Source organism: Lycium ferocissimum, chromosome 11, assembly GCF_029784015.1.
Source record: "Lycium ferocissimum isolate CSIRO_LF1 chromosome 11, AGI_CSIRO_Lferr_CH_V1, whole genome shotgun sequence".
NCBI lineage: Eukaryota > Viridiplantae > Streptophyta > Magnoliopsida > Solanales > Solanaceae > Lycium > Lycium ferocissimum.
This window is the reverse complement of record NC_081352.1, coordinates 16,729,902-16,753,002: the sequence shown is the minus strand read 5'-3', so window position 1 is coordinate 16,753,002 and position 23,101 is coordinate 16,729,902. Positions and strand designations below refer to the sequence as shown.

Sequence of the window (23,101 nt, the reverse complement as noted above, 5' to 3'; positions counted from 1 at the left end):
CTTCTTCTTCTGCTTCTCCTTCTCCTGCTTCTTTTTCTCCTGCTTCTTCTTCTTCTTCTTCTTCTTCTGCTTCTTCTTCTACTGCTTCTTCCTCCTCCTCCTCCTATTGAACTCCAAAAGAAAAACCCAATGTGCAATTGGATACCTTTTAATTATTTGGTCCATCTCTAAAATTTCTTATATTTCAATTTCAAAACCCAAAGACAAAATCTCAAAGTCCTTAATGAAAACAGTAATTAAGAGAAATTACGTACCAACATGCAACACTTGAGGAATCAAAAACTAACCAGAGACTAAGAACATTATAGAGACGCTGACATGGATATAAGAAACAACGAAGCATAGTTCAAACTAATACCGAGTTCAGAACAAAATAAACTTAAAAATGGTGATCCAAAACCTACAAACTCCTAGAGAGAACTGAAGCAAAAAGGGTGAGAGAGGGAGAGTGATGAAAGAGGAGAAGCAAAAGTGAAGAAGAAATTTCTAGAATGAACGAACGGACGCGTGTTTACTCAGAATGAATGCAGTCAAGTTACCAATTCGCCCATATTAATAGTTTAAATTTACCGAAACACCCTTCGTCATACCCAAACTCTCACTTATTAATAGTTTAAATAAATATATATTAAATTAGAAAGGAATAAGAGTTATCAAGTTAAAAAAAAGATATTCTTTTTAAAACAAACTAAAAAAGCAAATAAGAGAAACAAATGAAAAAAGATGAGATTTACTAGTAATATATACTCTCTTTTCTACCACGTGCAGATATTTTCTCTTTTTACTCATTCTATGACGTCAAAGAACCAAGTTGTCCAACCGATGATATCCTCGTTATCCTAAAAGGAACCACCCAATTTCCTGTTATCCATACCAAAACCATTCATTGATTCAAAATGCACAACTTGTCAAAACAAGTCCTTGAGAATATACTCCTCCAAGTTTGTGGGAGCCACCCCACTTATATTTTGCCAGCTCACTAAACTACCCTTCAAAAAGCACCCAAAATTTCTTCTTTTAAGTATCCATACACCAAGAAAAAAGAAAAGAATATCAATCTTTTCTTAAGCAACAATGGATTCTTCATGGGAAGCTAGTGTTACAGATTCCATAAATGCCATTTATCTTTTATTCTCAGCTTACTTAGTATTTATAATGCAATTAGGTTTTGCCATGCTATGTGCAGGCTCAGTCAGGGCGAAAAACGCCCTGAATATTATGCTTACCAACGTCGTTGACGCGGTTGTTGGTAGCCTTTCTTATTACCTTTTCGGTTTTGCTTTTGCTTTTGGCGAGTCATCGAATCCATTTATAGGCACTAGTTATTTTGCACTTAAAGATATTCCTTCAAGTTCTTATGACTATAGTTTCTTTCTTTATCAATGGGCTTTTGCTATTGCTGTAGCTGGTATTACTAGTGGATCAATAGCTGAACGTACACAATTTACAGCTTATCTTTTTTTCTCATTTTTTCTTACTGGTTTTGTTTATCCTGTTGTTGCACATTGGCTTTGGTCTTCTAATGGTTGGTTAAGTCCTAATTCAAGTTCTTTATTATTTGATTCTGGTGCTATTGATTTTGCTGGTAGTGGTGTGGTTCATTTGGTTGGTGGGATTGCTGGTTTTTGGGGTGCAATTATTGAAGGACCAAGAGTTGGAAGATTTGATGCATTTGGTAAACCTGTGAAAATGAGAGGCCATAATGCAACTCTAGTTGTGCTTGGAACATTTTTGTTGTGGTTTGGATGGTTCGGGTTTAACCCGGGCTCGTTCAACAAGATTCTTGTCCCGTACCCACATATGGTCGACCAAGGTAATGTTAGAGTTTGTCTTGATTTTCTTAACTTATTTGGATTTTACATGATTTTCTTATCTTATTTGGATTTACTTGATTTTCTACCTTATTCAAATTTTACCTTTTTGTGAAGGAAGGACGAAAAGTTTACCGATCGTTATTTGTTCCAAAAAGAAAATATAAATTTTTCATATTTGGATAACCCTTGTCTTTTTAGATAAAAGACTTTGGACTTCTACAAAGTGAGTATTATTCCTTCCCACCATAACATCCACAATGTCGTTGTTAAAAGAGTTTTGTTTAGGGGAATATTATTCTCTCAATAGTTTATATATTTTCTTTTATATTACTATTAGTTTTCTCTAACGTAGGTCAATTGACAACAAATCCAATGTAATCCCACAAGTGGACAAGTGTGGTCAAGGGAGGGTAGAACGTAGACACACCTTACCCCTACCTTTGTGGGTGTAGATAAATTGTTTCTGATAGACCCTCAAAAGAAGTGTAATCAAACATGATAGAAAGGAAAATAACAACCACAAAATAGCAGGATAAAAAATTGACCAAACCATATGAAGTATTATGCACTCTTTTAGTATACTTCTCTTTATTTCTTATTTATCGTTGTTAAATGTATGTAATTGTTAGCTTCCGCATGACGCATTATTAGTTCGATCCCAACAGGTAACTGGACCTCCGTGGGCCGGACCGCGGTCACAACGACGCTGGCAGGCTCCACGGCGGGGATCGTCACCTTGTTCGGTCGTAGGATACTGGTGGGACATTGGGATGCAATGGATGTATGCAATGGAGTCCTTGGTGGGTTCGTCGCGATCACTTCAGGTTGCTCAGTGGTTGAACCATGGGCTGCAATTGTGTGTGGGTTCTGTGCAGCTTGGGTTCTAATTGGACTCAACATTTTAGCGCTTAAATTCAAATTCGATGATCCGTTAGAGGCAGCACAATTGCATGGAGGGTGTGGAGCTTGGGGTTTGATTTTTACAGGGTTGTTTGCTAAAGAAGAATTTGTATTACAAGCTTATAATGCTGGTAAAACACAAACTATACGACCTTCCGGGCTAATTTTAGGAGGCGGATGGGGTTTATTCGGGGCACAAATAGTTGAACTTTTGAGCGTTGTTGTTTGGGTAAGTTTGACAATGGGGCCTCTATTCTATCTACTTCAGAAACTTGGAATTCTGAGGATATCGTCAGACGAGGAGGTTGCTGGTCTTGATATCTCGAGTCATGGAGGTTATGCCTACGATGCTAGTCAAGAAGAAAGCGGTCATCGCTTCTATGGTGAGTATTTAAGGATGCAACACCAATGATAAGATTAAGCAGCACCGCAAAATTGTTATTTTTTCCTAAGCCAACTTGTGCACACCTCAGCTAAAAGATTGCTTTTATCCAATGTATTTATTATGCAACTTTGTAATTTTCCCACAACTTTGCTGTATTTGGGGGCTTCAAGGGCGGCTGAAGGGTAAGAGGCTGCTCAAGCCATGGCTTTAGGCCCCAAATTCTGAAAGTTCCAAAATACTACTCCATACTCTATTGTTTTGTAATTTATGTAATTATATTAATAAGAGATTCCAAATTTTAACATTTTTTGTATTTGGTTGAGGTTGTATATAGATCAGTGAATGAATAAGGGTAATTTTTTCTCTCATTTTTTGTATATTTACCTTCCTCTTCAATTCTAATTTTTCCTCCATGTACATTCCTTTCTTTTTTTACGATTTTGATATTTCACTTTCTAACTTCAACATAGTTTCTCTGATTTAGCTACTTCGTCTTTAATTTATCTATAAACAAAATAGCAACTTCATTTTTATTTCATCATTGTTGTATGATTTTATGAAAAAGTTTAATACACCTTTTAATATAGTTTTGCTTCAGGCCACCACCATCGTCGAGCCACCCCAAGTAAGTTTAACGACTTTTGAGTATGATTCAATGAACATGTATATTTTGGTACTGAGAAAACTTGTGGCATATATCAGAGAACCCTCCATTAATTATTGACATTTATTGCGGCAGCCACATGCTGTTTCATAGGACATAATGCTTCAAAATCTCAACCATCATAAGGAATGTGAAAATGAAGTAAAATCTTAATTTTTTTACTGTTTGGATCAATTTTGTTGCCCTATTTCCATTGCACAACTAAATAGTAACACAGTCCTTGATCTGTACAAGTATGGCATCAGTTTGAGGTTTTCCACCTGCTGAAGGAATTATAACACCAGAAACCATATAAGTAACCAGACTAACTTGCTTATTAGTATTGATCAACTGGAATGACAGATCTTGAGCATCAAAAATTAGAAAAGGTGCATGTGATGGTACAGCTACGTCTAAAGCTTGTCATACACATCTGTACAACATTGACCTGAAATGAACATAATAGAGCAATAGCCGCTTGGTGTTCTGCTGAGCAAGAACACATAGTAAGTATTGCAGACATGGAACCTGGCTTTTGGTTATTTAATGTCTTTAACTAAATGGCTAAGTTTTGACTAGTGTGTTAACAATGTATAGTATCATAACAGACAAGTCTGACAAAGAAAACTTCAGTGACACTGCTCCCAAACGTAAAACAGAATTAAATATTATTTGAAGTTTATCCCTCGATTGAACATTTGATACCAGGAACACTATGAAGATTTCATATGCTCCAACATGACTGAGAAGCGAAGGGTGAAGGATGAATAACAAAAAAAAGAAAAAGATTTGGGAACTATAAAAGTTCTATAAGTCACAATAATTAACCATCCAAAAGGCATATGACAAAATTATGCTAAAAGAAAAGCTCATTTGATTCTTGAAATCCCAAGTGTATCAGACAAATTGGGTAGGAGAGCGTATATCAGTAGTACGATATGATATCTTAGTCACCAAAAATGTGTATATCGGGAAAATCGTATCCTATGCTACCAAATCACAACTTTAGTTGTAAGTCAATGATCAGCTCTCCTTCCTGTTGTTGCTGGGCTTGGGCCTCTTGCTGTTGCTGGGCTTGGGTTTCTTACTGTTGTTGGGCCTGGGCCTGAAAATAGAATGATTCAACCAAATTATAAAGCTTTAAATTCTTCAGTTAATTGGGATCTTTACACCAATAACCGGCTGAATTCACAGTTAACTTTTTCTAGCCGGTATATATAGATTATACATTAAATATACTTACTTATACACATATTATACGTATGTTATATATCCGTCGAATGCTTTTAGTTTAAGAGGTTGAATGAATGGAAGATATTTAGCTTAATTTTTAAATTATAAAATTCTTCTACTTTCAAGAATTTTCGTAGTAGTAATTTCCATGAAAGGTACTAATTCCTAGACAAAATAACTTCAAAAGTATTGCAAGCCAGTCTACGAATTCTGTACGATCATAATTAAGTACTATTTCTTTAGGTAGAGTGGTAATTAGTAAGCAATATCAGACCAATCTAAAGTTTTTATTTTTTTTTTATTTTTTTATTATTATTTTTTTTTTTTTAAATTGTTTTTATTACATAGGGGTAGGGGAAGGGGAAATGGGAAGGGGATTACAACGTGGGGATTCAAACCCTCACCAACGAGGTGAAAGTTCAGATAGCCAACCAACTGAGCTACTAGATCCCTACAACCAATCTAAAGTTAATCTGACAGCCCAATAATAAAAAAAAAATTAGAACTTCGAAGTAAAATCCAATTTAGCACATTAAATTACGTAATTCTTTTTACTGAGACGAGTAACTTGAAAAGTAGAACAAGGCAATCTAAGAACCTGGTACTACTCCATCCTTAACCAAGAGGTCTCGAGTTCGAGCCCCCTTGGGTACAGAGTCACCATTGTTAGGAAGTGCTTTGCCCCCAATGTGGGACTACCCGGCACGAATCCGGATTTAGTCGGGCCCCAATGTGGGTACCGGACACAGGATGGGAAACCAAAAAAAAAAAAAAAAAAGGCAATCTAAGAAAGAAAGAGAATAGTTGAACCAAATTTAAGTTCTTTAATAAATTCTTACTACTTTCAAGAATTGATCTATTTCCCATGGAAGGTACAACCTATCTTGAAGAGTACTCCCTAAGTTTCAATGAATTTTTTCGCTTTTCGAGAGTCAATTTGACTAATATGTGAAGTTAAATTAGATTAGATTAATTCAATATCTTAATATTAAAATTTAGATATTAAAAAGCTACACAAGATATACTATAAGTTGCAGTTCTTTTCATGTCAATATGATGAAATAAAATGTATTTCAAAATATTGGTCAACCTTTGCATAAGCGAAAAAGGTTCACGTAAACTGGAACATAAGGTATAGAAGTTAATCCAAAAAAGTGTATAATTGAACCAAATTGTAAAAATTAAAAAGCTTTAAATTCGTACCTCAGGATTGTTGGTTGGAATTCTCCTTACTCGGCAGATGACTTCATTTTTAAATCTTCTTGAACTCCTGGTATATTTGAATTTAATGAATACTCCATCATTATCCACCAGCTATTATCCATCTGAAGCTTCATGCGCTTCTTGAAACCTCTTTTTTCACCCGTGGCTTCATTAATAATGCCTATAGGTTGGCTGTCTTCTTTCCAGAAACTTTTCGAGAACCTTGATGCTGAAATTTCCTTCGTAGTAGTCACGAAGTATTTGACTGTTGGATTTGAAGGGTCTCCGACAGCACGAGCAAAGAAGACCGATGGGTTTATATCGCCATACACATCTGCAAAGTTGATTGTAGCTTGAGGCGGGTTGGCTCGTCCCGTTGCATAATCTTCCAGAATATCAAGCATTTCAGTATCGCTGGGGGCAAACATCCATCCTCTAGTAGGTATCCAATTATCCGCCATTAAAGTTGTCACCAAGGGCGTAGCTAGCAAACTTAGTAACTAAGACAATCTATAAGTTCAATGGCAAGTTCAGAACCCAAAATCCTGGCTTCGCCTCTATTTTGTCACAGAAGCCCTCAACCGTGCAGCAGTTTCAAGTTCCACAGCAAGTTTCACTGGGTAATCTGCAAGATATTAGCCATTTTCAATAACTAATAAGTAATAACGAAAATTACAGAACAAAAACATGACAACATCCAAAAAGAACAATTTTCAAAAGTTGATCACTGCCCAGGTGACAAGACTAATCAGATTTACTCCCGAAACCAGTAAACTGATACAAAAAAGGACAGACATTAACAGAAATCTGTATATTTTCTGCATAATTTTGAAATAAATACGTCCACTACTCAATGAATTAAAAAGATACTAAGATCAGGTTAACAAAGCTACAGTAAAGAAACAAGACCAAGGTAATTCATTCTTCAACAAAAAAAAAAAAAAAAATCCAGCATGTTTGTTATCCCAGATCAATTTAAGCAGGCTCATGTCATGCTTCAACTCTTTAGACCTTAAGAGTTTTAAAATCTTATTTATATGTTAGCTCAAACAAACAGATCAGCTATATGGAATTAAAATTCATTAAAATAATTATATTCATTAAAAGGTGCCTATTTTGAATTTTTATTTACACCAAGTTTCAACAACTTATTGATTGCGGATCAATATCTGTTGTTTTTATTGCACATAGTTAGATAGGAAAAAGGAACCTAACCGAACAGTAGATTTAACACTATACATTAACCTCATATGACCATCATACTGTTTGTGCAAGAGCAAGCTACTGTCTTTTTTGCCTCACATACATAGCTTGAAGTTTCAGTTCTTACTGATCTCGGCAATCCACTTACAAATTTCAGCTGTTCAAGATTGCAATAACAGGGCAAAGGGCAGCCTGGTGGGCACTAAGCTCCTCCTATGCATGGGGTCCGGGGAAGGGCCAGACCACCAGGGTCTATTGTACGCACTCTTACCCTGCAACTGCAAGAGGTTGTTTCCACGGCTCGAACCCGTGACCTCCTGGTCACATGGCAGCAAGGCTCCCCTTCAGGATTGCAATATCACTACAATTTCCAATACAATCATCTACCGAAAGCCTAGTGTCAACCCTTTGGAAAGAAACGCTGGCAGGATACTAATTGAACTATTATGCAGATTGGCAATTGTTCATAGCATCTTTCCAATATTAATACTAAATACAGTCAAGTGCAACATGATATAATAATGTGAAATAACATAACATTAAGTCTATTCCTTGTGCTTGAACAGTTGATTGACCAAACTATTCTACAGTTGTTTCTAACTTGGTTAGATAGTTTGTTGGAAAAAAAGAGTAGTGGTATACTAATACACCACTAAGAACTGGATGTGCAAATGTTACGAACTAAGAACTGGATTTTAACAATCCATTTACTGATTTCAGCTGATCAAGATTGCTATACCACTACAATTTCCAATACAATCATCTACCAAAAGCCTAGTGTCAACCCTTTGGAAAGAAACATTGGCGGCATACTAGTTGAACTATTATGCAGATTGACAATTGTCCATAGCATCTTTCCAACATTAATATGAAATACAGTCAAGGGCAACCTGAGAGCTGACATAACATCTCTGGGACAGTAAACTCGAATAAATAAAAAATACGATAGGATGACATTGAGTATAAAACTAGTTAATTACTCCGAACGTTTAATTGACTTATGATGCCTGCATGTTTCCTTGGGTCTATCTATTATGACTATCATCACTTTCATAATTGCTTACTTGTTTCATCATTTTCTTCTTATATTATCATTACATTTTTATTTTCAAACCCCCTCTCCTGCCTTTGGCTTTGGCTTCTCGTTAATCTTTCTCCATGATTCTGTATAATAATGACAATGATTAAATCTTTCTCTAAGTAGCTTAGAATTACTTCTCATTCAAGTTTCTATTTCTTAGAACATCAATAAGTTACTTGGCCAAATGAAATAACTATCCCGAATTCCACAGCAAAGTTACAAGGTATTGCCACTTCCATACATTTCTAGAGAGCTGAAAACTGAGCTTTTAATAACAACAACATACCCAGTGAAATCACACAAAGTGTGATCTAGGGAGGGTAGAGCGTATGTGGACCTGACCCCTACCTTAGGAGGTAGAGAGACTATTTCCCGTAGACCCTCCCCGCACAAGGACAGACAATTTAAAGTAGCACAAAAAAAGAAATAACGAGAGCGAATAATAGTCTTAAAAAAAGGAGCCGTAACTACCAAAAAATAATGTGATAATCGAAGTACAAGAAACAACCGATAATAACAGAAATAGAAGGACAAGAAACTACAAGAGTAATACTAGGACTAATAGTATGCAAGAATACACATGACGACGCTCAACCATCCACAAATTAATATGATAAGTGAAGTACAAGAAACAACCGATAATAACAGAAATTGAAGGACAAGAAAATATAAGATTAATACTAGGACTTCTAGTATGCAAGAATACGCATGACGATGCTCAACCACCCACAAATTAATATGATAAGTGAAGTACAAGAAACAACCGATAATAGCAGAAATTGAAGGACAAGAAAATACAAGAGTAATACGAGGACTAATCGTATGCAAGAAGAAACATGACGACGCTCAACCACCCACAAATTAACATGATAAGTGAAGTACAAGAAACACCAGATAATAGCAGAAATTGAAGGACAAGAAAATACAATAGTAATACGAGGACTAATAGTATGCAAGAATACACATGACGACGCTCAACCACCCACAAATTAATATGATAAGTGAAGTACAAGAAACAACCGATAATAACAGAAATTGAAGGACAAGAAAATATAAGAGTAATACTAGGACTAATAGTATGCAAGAATACACATGACAACGCTCAACCACCCACAAATTAATATGATAAGTGAAGTACAAGAAACAACCGATAATAGCGAAATTGAAGGACAAGAAAATACAAGAGTAATACGAGGACTACTAGTATGCAAGAATACGCGTAACGACGCTCGACCACCCACAAATTAACATGATAAGTGAAGTACAACAAACAACCGATAATAGCAGAAATTGAAGGACAAGAAAATACAAGAGTAATACAAGGACTAATAGTATGCAAGAATACACATGACGACGCTCAACCACCCACAAATTAATATGATAAGTGAAGTACAAGAAACAACCGATAATAACAAAAATTGAAGGACAAGAAAATATAAGAGTAATACTAGGACTACTAGTATGTAAGAATACGCATGACGACGCTCAACCACCCACAAATTAACACGATAAGTGAAGTACAAGAAACAACCGATAATAACAGAAATTGAAGGACAAGAAAATACAAGAGTAATACGAGGACTAATAGTATGCAAGAATACACATGACGACGCTCAACCACCCACAAATTAACATGATAAGTGAAGTACAAGAAACACCAGATAATAGCAGAAATTGAAGGACAAGAAAATACAAGAGTAATACGAGGACTAATAGTATGCAAGAATACATGACGACGCTCGGCCACCACAAATTAACATGATAAGTGAAGTACAACAAACAACCGATAATAGCAAAATTGAAGGACAAGAAAATACAAGAGTAATACAAGGACTAATAGTATGCAACAATACACGTGACGCTCAACCACCCACAAATTAATATGATAAGTGAAGTACAAGAAACAACCGATAATAACAAAAATTGAAGGACAAGAAAATATAAGAGTAATACTAGGACTACTAGTATGCAAGAATACGCATGACGACGCTCAACCACCCACAAATTAATATGATAAGTGAAGTACAAGAAACAACCGATAATAACAGAAATTGAAGGACAAGAAAATATAAGAGTAATACTAGGACTAATAGTATGCAAGAATACACATGACGACGCTCAACCACCCACAAATTAATATGATAAGTGAAGTACAAGAAACAACCGATAATAGTAGAAATTGAAGGACAAGAAAATACAAGAGTAATACGAGGACTACTAGTATGCAAGAATACGCATGACGACGCTCAACCACCCACAAATTAACATGATAAGTGAAGTACAACAAACAACCGATAATAGCAGAAATTGAAGGACAAGAAAATACAAGAGTAATACGAGGACTAATAGTATGCAAGAATACACATGACGACGCTCAACCACCCACAAATTAATATGATAAGTGAAGTACAAGAAACAACCGATAATAGCAGAAATTGAAGGACAAGAAAATATAAGAGTAATACTAGGACTAATAGTATGCAAGAATACACATGACGACGCTCAACCACCCACAAATTAATATGATAAGTGAAGTACAAGAAAGAACCGATAATCACAGAAGTACAAGAAATAACCGATAATAACAGAAATTGAAGGACAAGAAAATATAAGATTAATACTAGGACTTCTAGTATGCAAGAATACGCATGACGATGCTCAACCACCCACAAATTAATATGATAAGTGAAGTACAAGAAACAACCGATAATAGCAGAAATTGAAGGACAAGAAAATACAATAGTAATACGAGGACTAATAGTATGCAACAATACACATGACGACGCTCAACCACCCACAAATTAATATGATAAGTGAAGTACAAGAAACAACCGATAATAGCAGAAATTGAAGGACAAGAAAATACAATAGTAATACGAGGACTAATAGTATGCAACAATACACATGACGACGCTCAACCACCCACAAATTAATATGATAAGTGAAGTACAAGAAACAACCGATAATAACAAAAATTGAAGGACATTAAAATATAAGAGTAACACTAGGACTACTAGTATGCAAGAATACGCATGACAACGCTCAAACTACCCACTACAGATTAACCCCAAAATAAGTCAGATTCAATCAATATTCTATATTTGTTAACTCTATTCAGGTCCGTTTCACTGCAATATTTAACAGTGTGCCTTTACCATGAAAGGCTAAATATGGGATTACTCATACCCACAGTCCAACAATCCACTCCAAACTAACAGATTCTAGCAATACACAATATCGAAATACGGTGTAGAAACAATACATTTTGAAGCTAATTCTGATACTCATAAACAACATACCCATTGAAATCCCAAAATTGGAAGCGAATAAGCCGTGGCAAAATATTATAAAAAGCATGATAAAGAAGTCTGAAAAAAGAGCAGTAACTAGCACAAATTACACGATAATAGAAGTATACAAGAAACCGAGGGACAAGTAAAATAGTATGCAAGAATATGCGTTACAACCTCAACTACCCACTACAGATTAACCCCAAATAAATCAGGTTGAATAATCCTCTATATTTGTTACAGCTCCATTTCACTCCAATATTATTAAACACTGTGTGTAAGGCTAAGTATGGGATTACTCAAGTGAGGGTTTTATGTATTAAATCTGCTCCCATTTCATTCAAAGCTTCAAAAGAAGTGATGTAAAACTTACCGAAAATTACTCAAATTTTGTGCTCGAGGAACATGCGAGGAGAATAGACAAGAGAGGAAAAAGGGCAAAAGCGTCCAGATCTTCTAATATAATATTACGACCTACACTAGTCGGAAGATTACAAAAAATTATTTAATTAATTCTTCCCGACTATAATTAGTAGGCGTTTGGCCGTACCATGATTTCATATTTTGAGTGTTTCTTTTTTAAATCTCAATCTCTCCAAAAAGTATGATATGTGATTTCAAATTGTGGTTTTAAATGTAAAATTAACGCGTAAATTTATATTTTGTGAAAACAAAAATCAATAAGTTGATAGATATGTTCTTTAAATGTAAAACTTAACTCAAAGTAACAATATTGATTCGTCTTCTCAGTCATCTAATCGAAAAACATGCTTGACGTGAAGAGATTGTCTGTACCATGTGATAGGATTATATTGAATAGTAGCAGTTATACTACAACTCATGTTCAATTTTATAATTTTACTGAATTAAAGTTCGATTAATGGATGTAGTATTTCTTAGAAATGCCTTCTACCAAAGATATTAACTTTTCTAGTGAACTATTATTTGCTAATTTGGTAAGATTGTATAAGAATTGAGAAAGTTTTGGTAGTTTTCACAAATTGTGGGATTTTCATATTTATGAGAAAAATACAACTTAAGAAATTTAAATTGCAAGTCCAAACATAACTTCAATTTCAAATCAAGCTGATTTCATAATTATTGATTTCAAATCATGTTCAAACGGGGCCTTAATATAATTTAAAATATTATTTAAAATCATCCAGAGTACAACTGTTGGCATATTAATAACTCTTTTAGTTAATTATTTTTAAAAAATATTACGACTACATTAGTAGATAATTATCGTATTTTTAATTAATATTTTAAAAATATTCCGACTATTGGATTTTTGGTCAAAATTATGTGGTCTATTTTCATATGACTTGCCCAACTACTGTAGTTTGAATATTTCAGGAATTTTCCGTCAAACTTTATGCATTATCTAAAAAACTAAAAATAAAAAGTTGGATTTTCTAACTGGAAAAAGGCGATTTTCTAGTAGTAGTGAAATGATAACCAAAGAAGAGGTTATTGCAAGTGAATATGAGATAAATCTTTAGAAGAATCCCTTCTCTTCAAAAAGACTATTTTCCTTCTTTTATAGTACCTTCAGTTGTCCAAATAGAAATAGAAAAGAAAAAAAGAAAAAAAGAAAAAAAAAGCTACATATTACTAAGATGCAGTAAACCCTGATGCAGCAAAAGATAACAGACATTATAATTATGCACGTCAAAGAAGAAAGGACAAAAGAGACCAGCCATTGAAGGTGATACATCTATTAATCTTCCATTTGAGATCATATTTTCCATATTTACTAGGCTTCCAGTTAAAACTTTGTTATGTTTTCAATCTGTTTCTAAATCATGGTATGCTATATTATCTGAACCAAAATTCAAGAAAGCTCAGCATGATCAATCCAAAGCATTGGGTCGCGAAATGCTCCTGCTACAAAGTTGCTGGTCATTTTGAGTTTAGAGACTTGGAAGGTTTTCAATGTGTTGAAATGTTGTGCTGGGCCTTTTAATTATTGGTGACAAACAAGTTTTAAAATTGAGTTGAAGTAACTCTAGTTTTTTTAATTGAGTAGGGGTGATAATTTTTGGATTAGTGATTAGGGAGTTTTGACTCACCCCAAAGTTATATTTTTAACACTTTGACCTCAAACTTTATTTTTTACACTTTGCTCCCAAGTTATATTTTTAACACTTTAACCCCAAGCTTTATTTTTTATACTTTGCCCCTAAGTTTTATTTTTAACACTTTGACCCAACCTATATAAACCCTACAGAGGCATAAAAACGCGCTAATTTTTCTATTTGCCTGCGCCGTTTCCACCATTTTTGGCTCTTCTTTTTTGCTTCGTTTCTTCTTCTTCTTCTTGCTGCTTCTTCTTCTTATTCTGCTGCTCGCTTCTTCTTCTTCTTCTTCTTCTTCTTCTTCATCATCATCATCATCATCTTGACTGGATTTTGCTCAAGAAAGAAAAAAACAAGACCACCTGATTTTGCAATTTTTTTTACTGGATTTCATTCGTGTAGCACTGGGAATTACTTCATAACTCATTCCATTGTTCTGCTTTCTTCTTCTTCTTCTTCTTCTTCTTCTTCTTCTTCTTCTTCTTCTTCTTCTTCTTCGTCCGCCATTGTTGCTCAAGAAAGAAAAAAACGTGACCACCCGATTTTGCAATTTTTTGACTGGGTTTTGTTGGTGTAGCACTGGCAATTACTTCATAAGTGTTTTCCGCTCATTTGGTAAGTACAACAATGCTGTTTTATTCAATTTTTCACCTGGGTATAAATCTACTGATTTTCCAACAACTTACAGTAGCTGTTGTAGTTGTTGCAACATATAATGTGGTTGTTGCAACTTCTATAACAGATTATGAAGTTGTTGTAATTGTTAAATAAATAACCTGCAACAACTGAGTGAGTTGTTGCAACAGGTATTCCACTTGTTGCAACAACTCAACGATGCGTTGAGTCGACTTCAGCTTTTTGTCTGAAACAGAACCCAAAAAACTGAACCGCTTCCAACAGATTATTGACTTGCTGCAACAAGTTGTATAATTGTTGCAACAGGTGTTCCACTTGTTGCAACAACTCAACTATCTGTTGGAGTCAGGTTCAATTTTTGTCTGAAACGTAACCCAAAAAACTGAAGCTGCTTCCAACAGATTATTGACTTGCTGCAACAAGTTGTATAGTTGTTGCAACAGGTGTTCCACTTGTTGCAACAACTCAACTATCTGTTGGAGTCAGCTCAGTTTTTGTCTGAAACAGAACCCAAAAAACTGAAGCTGCTTCCAACAGATTATTGACTTGCTGCAACAAGTGTACTACTTGTTGCAACAAGTAATACACTTGTTGCAACAACTCGATAATCTGTTGGATATTTTCAACAGTCTGAAACATTACCCCAAGAAAACTGAAGCTGACTCCAACAGATTAGTGACTTGTTGCAACAAGTTTATTACCTGCTGCAACAAGTAGTCCACTTGTTCCAACAAGTCAATAATCTGTTGGAACAACTGCTGCAGCTGTTTCATTTTGTTATAGATTGGTATGTACTCTCATGACCAATTTTTTGTTAAACAAAATATCTTCAGGTACCTCGAACACCACTAATGGGGGACTCAATAACAATAGGGGTTGATTGCCATGGTGAATGGATCGAGAAGAACAATCGATATATTTGGCGATGGAAGGGTAGTGACACGTTAGAGACGATAGCGATGACTGTCCAAAGAGATGTTATGTTCAATGATTTTGTGAACCTAATCATCACCTATTGCGAATTAACTTGTGAACCAAAAGATCTTGCCATCACTTACATGCACAGCTCTTTTGAAAATCAGAGGGTCTTGCCATTTAAGATAACTGATCAGGTTCGTTTGCGTGCTTATTTGAATGATGTAGCTAGGCCCATTTTAAGGGTATACGTTGTTGAGGAGCAAGTACGAAGGAGTGTTGTTGTCAGCAGTCGCACAAGATGCGGAGAATCATATTTTTCCAGTGGCATTTTGTGTAGTGGACAAGGAGTGTGATGCTTCGTACAAATATTTTTTTGAACAAATGAGAAGCTATATAGAGGATACCCCGAGTTGTGCATAATTTCGATAGACATCCAAGTATAAAAAAAAGGCGGTTTCAATTGTCTTCCCTACATGTCATTATGGTTTTTGCATGAGGCACTGGGGAAAATTTGGGAACCACCTTTCACAATGGGGGGGTCGTATCTCAATTTTATAAAGCAGCAAAAGCGTACAATATTGATGTCTTAAATGACCATTTCAATAAAATCAGAGATTTGGTTCTGGGGCCGCCGAACATCTTGAACGTGCTGGATTCCACAGATGGAGCAGGGCATTCTGCCCCGGAAATAGGTATTTGCACATTTCTGTTTCCAACAAGTAACGCATCTGCTGCAACTAATAGGTAACTTGTTGCGGCAGATGTTGTACTTGTTGTGATTTTTGACACAGCTGAGCCTCAGCCACATGTTCCAACACTAATATGTTTGTTTTGTCAGGTATAATTTTATGACGACAAACGCCGCTGAGTCGGTGAATTCAATGTTCAATGTTGAAAGAGAATTTCCCATTACTGCTCTATTTGATTCCATAAACAGGAGGTTTACTGAGAAATTTCATGAGAGGCGTATGGAGTTCATCGACTCACCAACCATCTTTGTTCCCTTAATGGAAAAAAAAAATATCAAAATTTGTCAACTTGGGTAATAAGTTATTGGCCCATCAAATTGCCAACTACAAGTTCAGCGTCATCGGCCACGGTTCAGTTGCAACAGTCGATCTGCAAAGAAGATCTTGTACTTGTAGAGTTTTTGACCTGGACAAAATACCTTGCCCACATGCTATGGCAGCGCTTCGAGTCCAATATGGTGAAGACTTTGGAAGGCGGATTTATGACTACTCATCTCCATATTATAGGGTGGAGAATTACATAATTGCATACTGTGAGGAAATGAATCCCGTGCCTTCTGAAGAATCTTGGGAAGTTCCTATAGAGATTTTAGAGAGAGAAATACCTCCTCCACATGTTGATCCGAGCAAACCGGGAAGAAGACGGACAAAGAGGAGGCGTGGAATTGGGGAATCACTTGCAACGAGGAAAAATAAATGCTCCATATGCAAAACAGCTGGCCATAAAAAAACTACATGCCCAAACCGAATTGTTCCCTAGTTGTTAAATTTGCAATGTCTTGTAATAATAATTACTATTGTTTGTGTTTGTGAAATTGGATTTTATGACATTTTTATGTTGTTTCTCGTTAGTAAAATTGGTTTAAATGATATGTTGATCTTGCTCAAATCACCAATGTATGTTATGTGGTTTTGTAATTTCTGAACAGTTTCCACCAAGTAAAAATTCTGTTGCAACCGTAACTTGTTGGGATTTTGCCAACAAGTAATCAAACTTGTTGCGGCTAACTTAACTTGGTTTTCCAACAAGTGACATGACTTGTTACGTAAGTTCCTATAGTGTTTTGAGTTTTTACAACAAATGGAATGAGTTGTTGCAGAAAAGTCCTTAAGTTGTTTCATCCAACAAATGGAATGAGTTGTTTCATCCAACAAGTGATATGACTTGTTCAACATGACTATGTTACTCAACAGCAATGATTATGTACTTGTTGCAACGGAGTTATGCAATGCGCAATGACAGTTATGCAATTGTCTTTTTGATTATGTACTTGTTGCAACATGTTATGCAACTGCTGCAACAGATTATGCAATTGCTGCAGCAGATTATGCAATTGCTGCAGCAGATTATGTAATTGTTGTAACATATCATGAAATTGCTGCAACAACTAGGATATAAGTCACATATGTTTAGTTATTAACGGAGGAACCAACGACATTTAGTGTTAAACAAAGGGATTCAATGATATTTAGTGATCAATATATTTATCTACTAACATCCTTAATGGATTAGACGGTAATTTCATTGATTTGATGGGAAATTCTAAGCGTATACTTCCCAAATCGAGCAATCGTTAGTGTAATTTGATGAGAACTACTTGATTCACCCATATTTAGGTGTAAACAACGAAAACCAATGATAATTATTGTTTACTAAATGTTCATAGCCAATTTGATGGTATTCTGAGTCAAGACATATGATCAACTAAGCGTATACTTCCCAAATCGAGCGATCGTTGGTGTAATTTGATGAGAACTACTTGATTCACCCATATTTAGGTGTAAACAACAAAAACCAATGATATTTATTGTTTACTAAATGTTCATAGCCAATTTGATGGTATTCTGAGTCAGGACATATGATCAACTAAGCGTATACTTCCCAAATCGAGCGATCGTTGGTGTAATTTGATGAGAACTACTTGATTCACCCATATTTAGGTGTAAACAACGAAAACCAATGATATTTATTGTTTACTAAATGTTCCTAGCTAATTTGATGGTATTCTGAGTCAGGACATATGATCAACTAAGCGTATACTTCTCAAATCGAGCGATCGTTGGTGTAATTTGATGAGAACTACTTGATTCACCCATATTTAGGTGTAAACAATGAAAACCAATGATATTTATTGTTTACTAAATGTTCCTAGCTAATTTGATGGTATTCTGAGTCAGGACATATGATCAACTAAGCGTATACTTCCCAAATCGAGGGATCGTTGGTGTAATTTGATGAGAATTATTTGATTCACCCATATTTAGGTGTAAACAACGAAAACCAATGATATTTATTGTTTACTAAATATGAAGCTTTTAAACAAGTTACTCATCCGTTACAACAGATAATGCACTTGTTGCAACAACTAACACATCTGTTGCAACAGATTACAAACTTGTTGCAACATATGGTTTAGTTGTTGCAATTTCTTCAACAATTGAAAGATTTGTTACAACAACTGACTAATCTGTTGCAACAGATCACAAACTTGTTGCAACAGATTATCAACTTGTTACAACTTCTAAAACAGCAGTTAGATTTATTGCAACAACTGAACCATCTGTTGCAACAAATTTACATCTTGTTGCAACAAATTTACATCTTGTTGCAACAACTGACTCATCTGTTGCAACAGATTACAAACTTGTTGCAACAGATGGGTTGGTCGTTGCAACTTCTTCAACAACAGTTAGATTTGTCGCAACAACTGACCCATATGTTGCAACGACTGAACCATCTGTTGCAACAGATTAACAACTTGTTGCAACAACTTACTCATCCGTTGCAACATATTAAAAACATGTTGCAACGGATGGGTCGATTGTTGCAACTTCTTCAACAAATTGTTAGATTTTGTGACTTGTTTAAAACTATCGAAACCACTGAACATAATATATTGAACACAACTTAAATAATGAACACCTAATATATACTTAATAAAATGTCTTAGAAAAGTACTGAACACCTAATATATACTTAAATTACATAATGTCATAAAAAAAACTCCTAATATATACTTAAATTGTTCAACAGGCCACATTTTGGCTCCAAAAAACGCAAAATCAATGAACTGTTTATCAACCCATCTTAGGGCTCCAACACCTTTTCAATGATACCTAATGCCCATCTCCATTGCATCCTCCTACGGAGTTGTCGCCGATTAGACTTTCGGTTTTGTCACGATTGTGCCGGTAAGCAAAGCCTCTATAAAAGCAATTGACCACGAACCACATGCCTTACTAGTGACATTGCGGGCGCATTCGTAGCCTATTGAATTCCCACGATTCATTGAGTAACTGCGGGCAAGTGTGCGAACATTCCACTCTTGTTGCAATAACTTGGGCCACAATTCCATCACCTCCATGAAACAAAAGAAGTCGATTCTTCATAGACGGAACGTTGCAGTCATACCCATTTACCACTCCTCTTCAATCATGAACTCGAGAGTGACAAAATGTGTGACGTTAATATTCATCACCGTTAAAACCCTCTTTGCACCAGCCCACGAGCAGCCTCCCGGGTAGGGTCTGACACCCCTACAATAGTCGACCATATCATCATCCCACTTGAATTCAGCAAGTCTAACCTTCAGAGGCACGGCATTTGGAACTGTACTCTCTTTTGTCAATTCTGCGTACCTCTTGGACATGTTGTTGTAAAAGTTGAGGTCCGGATTATATCGGTGAATCATAGTACTCGGGGAAATTGATTTGCCTCATACGCATTAGAAGCGAGGACTTCATCTACATACTAAAGTAAAAGTAGTAAAACGAGTTAGTTACTTAGTGCAACGTATTCACAGTTATCTACTTGTTGCAACAACTAGTTAACTTGGTGCGACGAGATTCAACAAAATAAAGGAACTGTTGCAACAACCAGTTAACTTGCTGCAACAGATTATCTACTTGTTGCAACAACATACTAAATTAGATAGATATATACAAGTGTTGAAACTTACCCAATCCTCCCACCAAATTTCCATACTTGTCATAGCCTTGAAGTCTGCTGCTCCAAATTCATGCATTGAGTACATGGTTCTCCCACTCTTTTTGGACTTGATTGTAGTCTCAACGTTTTTATTTCTTTGGGCATGTACGAGCTTGAAAATATCCACCTTCTTTAGCACTTTTGGCCCAACATCAAGAAGAGGAGTCTCAATTGACTTCGGGAGTAGCAACAGTCTTCTTGATCTAATCGATGCAAGTGCCTTGGCAATTGCTTTGCCCCTCCTCCGAAGGCATGAACAAGAGTATAAGGTGAGGAAAGATTCTTTGATGGATTGATACCCTCTTGGATATCAACCTCTGCATAGAAGTGTTTGTGGCTTCTTGAGCCCGCACCAATTTCTCCACCTTTCTAATCAAATTATCCATTTTGTCCTTGCAGCTGGTGCACTCACAAAGCACACGAGGGCACCTTAGAAGTACCGGCACCAACATTAGCAAATCTTCTACCACGCAATCCACCACCACTAAAATTACCACCAAATCCGGAAAATCACTCAATCCAGGAACTGGAGTAAATCCACCAATATTAGCATCATCACCACTTAATTTTTCCCCGAAAGAAACTTGCCGGGACATCATCACCAAGTCCACCACCACCACCACCAACAACAACATCAACAGGCTAAACAACACCACCAACAGCATCAGCACCACCAACAAGAACATCACCACCAAGACCAACAACAACATGACCACCACCACCAGCTACAACATCATCAACCCTAGTGATGGCTGTCACTCAACCAATTCCCCTTTGAACCCATCAATCAATCATCAGCACGTTTCTTTGACTACAAAGGTGACAAGGCATGGCATCTCCAACTCTCTTATTGTTGGGACAAGCCATGGGTTCACAACCTGCAACAAGAAAGTAGATATATCATAATGGTGCTAAATCATAAAAAACAAATCCTATTTAAAATAAATTATCAGGTTGTTGCAAAAGGTTACACATCCGTTGGACAATGTCCAACAAATAGGTAACTTGTTACGGCGTATCTTATCTCGGTTGAAAATTTTCCAACAGATGGGTAACTTGTTACAGCAGGTTGATCATCTGTTGGATATTTTCCAACAGATGGGTAACTTGTTGCAGCAGGTTACTCATCTGTTGTAAAAAACTAGTTGCATGTTATATGATTCATCATTTTGGGTAACTTGTTGCAACAGGTTAATTATCTGTTGGACATTGTCCAACAGATGGGTAACTTGTTGCGCACAGTTACTCATCCGTTGTAAAAAACTAGTTTCATGTTATAACATTCATCTTGTTGGGTAACTTGTTGCAACGGAACTTAATTATCTCATTGGACATTTTCCAACGGATGGGTAACTTGTTAGCATTACTCATCCGTTGTAAAAAACTAGTTTCATGTTATAACAGATTCATCTGTTGGGTAACTTGTTGCAACAGGTTAATTATCTGCTGGACGTGTTCCAACAGATGGGTAACTTGTTGCAGCAGGTTACTCATCTGTTGTAAAAAATTAGTTGCATGTTATAACAAATTTATCTGTTGGGTAACTTGTTGCAACAGGTTAATTATCTGTTGGACATTTTCCAACATATAGGTAACTTGTTGCAACAGATGCATGTGTTGTTGCGACATTATAAAAATTTGCAACACCTAGTCATCTGTTGTGTTCTAATGCTTCTAGCTTCCTTAGGGGGGTTGAAAAGGTCAACACTCAATTTTGTGTTGTTCCTGGCAGTGAGCCATCTAAGAATTCTTGGATAGGTAACTTCTTCGGAGTATTCCTTGACTTGATGCCTGAGGTGAGGAATGGCTTCAAATGCCCAAGCCTAGAAAAAAAGATGCCATCAAAAATTAAAATAGTGATTGAAATAATTAAAAAAAAAAAAAAAAAAAAGGTAAAACATTGAAGAAAATTTACCATGAAAGCCCAAGGGAAGCCATATAGGTTTTGTGTCTTCCCCGTTGGCTTCAAATGCTTCATCAAATATTCAACAGTCAAGCTAAAGCTTTGAAAACCCCAGGCATAGTTGTTGAAGGCATCATAGTCCTCAGCAAGTTTAATCAATCCAAGCGGTATGTTGTAGTTTACGTCTCTTGCCCAAAGAACACTGTGCACAAACCAAACTAAGCACAGTGCCTCCTTGTGCTTTTTTGAGAATGTTTTGGACTCCAAATCTTGCAACAATTTCTTTTGAGTGTAGCTCTTTCCCACTAAGTTTACCAAAGAGACATCATTCTTAGCTTTGGAACCCTTTGCTTTCTTGGCGCCTTGGGTGTCCGGGGCCGGCTTGGTTAATACAACAAAGAGGAAGAGGCTCACAAGGATAACATCTCAATCCGGTAACTATGGCAAACTCCTTCATGCCAAAGCAAACCGGCATGCCACGATAATTGATCCAAATCTCATCCTTTCTATCACAAATAATCTTACGCTTCAAAAGCTCAGAAACCATTGTCATTTGAAATCGGCACCGGTATCTTCAGGCAAATCTAAATAGGGCCCAAAGCAGCTAGCCCTAAAGAAATTCTCCAACCCCTGCTGCCGGAGAATGCCCCTGAAGGTGTCAAAGCCCTTGCCCATGGTTGATCTAACCACAAAATCACCAGACAAATCCTTATTTCCATTCAGCGGCATCGTCACGCCGTACTTTTCAATGCTGAAACTCTTGACGACCTCCTCAATCGAAGGTCTATTGGGATCTGTGGCAATACTAGAAGACTCAACAAGATTGGCATCCATATTATGTTTCCTTTTTCTTCTTAACTCGGCCAAGGTCTGATCTGTTGATTCTTCTTCTTCATTATCATTTTCAGTTTCTGCATCTTCTTCACCTCCTTCATCCCCTTCAGCTCCTTCATCCCCTTCATCTCCTTCTTCTTCACCTACTTCTTCTTCATCTCCTTCTTCTTCATCTCCTTCAGCATTTTCTTCATTTTCTTCATCTCCTTCACAGATTTTTCATCATCTTTTTCACTTTCTTCT

At 36.2% G+C, this 23,101-nt stretch overlaps 2 protein-coding genes and 1 long non-coding RNA gene across 3 annotated transcripts; 1 reads left to right on the top strand and 2 right to left on the bottom strand.

Annotated features, from left to right (window-relative positions):
- The first annotated feature begins 880 nt into the window (after positions 1-880).
- On the top strand, positions 881-3,403 carry LOC132036830 (ammonium transporter 1 member 3). The gene is made up of 2 exons (XM_059427223.1): positions 881-1,813; positions 2,480-3,403. Exons 1-2 carry the CDS (start codon positions 1,075-1,077, stop codon positions 3,124-3,126), a joined length of 1,386 nt encoding a protein of 461 aa, XP_059283206.1. The 5' UTR covers positions 881-1,074; the 3' UTR covers positions 3,127-3,403.
- A 1,142-nt stretch (positions 3,404-4,545) lies between these two features.
- LOC132036703 (uncharacterized) lies at positions 4,546-12,274 on the bottom strand. Its single transcript, XR_009409648.1, has 3 exons — positions 12,126-12,274; positions 6,179-6,803; positions 4,546-4,847 (listed from the first exon to the last, which is right to left on the bottom strand). It is a non-coding gene; the product is annotated as an uncharacterized LOC132036703 (long non-coding RNA).
- A 9,475-nt stretch (positions 12,275-21,749) lies between these two features.
- Positions 21,750-22,571, bottom strand: LOC132038077 (uncharacterized). The gene is made up of 3 exons (XM_059428803.1): positions 22,494-22,571; positions 22,037-22,405; positions 21,750-21,944 (listed from the first exon to the last, which is right to left on the bottom strand). The coding sequence occupies exons 1-3, from the start codon at positions 22,569-22,571 to the stop codon at positions 21,750-21,752; spliced, it is 642 nt and encodes a 213-aa protein (XP_059284786.1).
- Between the last annotated feature and the right edge of the window lie 530 nt (positions 22,572-23,101).

Excerpts from the sequence above, each read along its gene's own strand:
- LOC132036830 (XM_059427223.1), top strand. The coding sequence starts at position 1,075 with ATGGATTCTTCATGGGAAGCTAGTGTTACAGATTCCATAAATGCCATT. Across the intron at positions 1,814-2,479 it reads CCCACATATGGTCGACCAAG|GTAACTGGACCTCCGTGGGC; the intron begins GTAATGTTAGAG and ends CGATCCCAACAG.
- LOC132038077 (XM_059428803.1), bottom strand. The coding sequence starts at position 22,571 with ATGGTTTCTGAGCTTTTGAAGCGTAAGATTATTTGTGATAGAAAGGAT. Across the intron at positions 22,406-22,493 it reads TCAATTATCGTGGCATGCCG|CCGGCCCCGGACACCCAAGG; the intron begins GTTTGCTTTGGC and ends GTATTAACCAAG. Across the intron at positions 21,945-22,036 it reads GCTTCCCTTGGGCTTTCATG|GCTTGGGCATTTGAAGCCAT; the intron begins GTAAATTTTCTT and ends CTTTTTTTCTAG.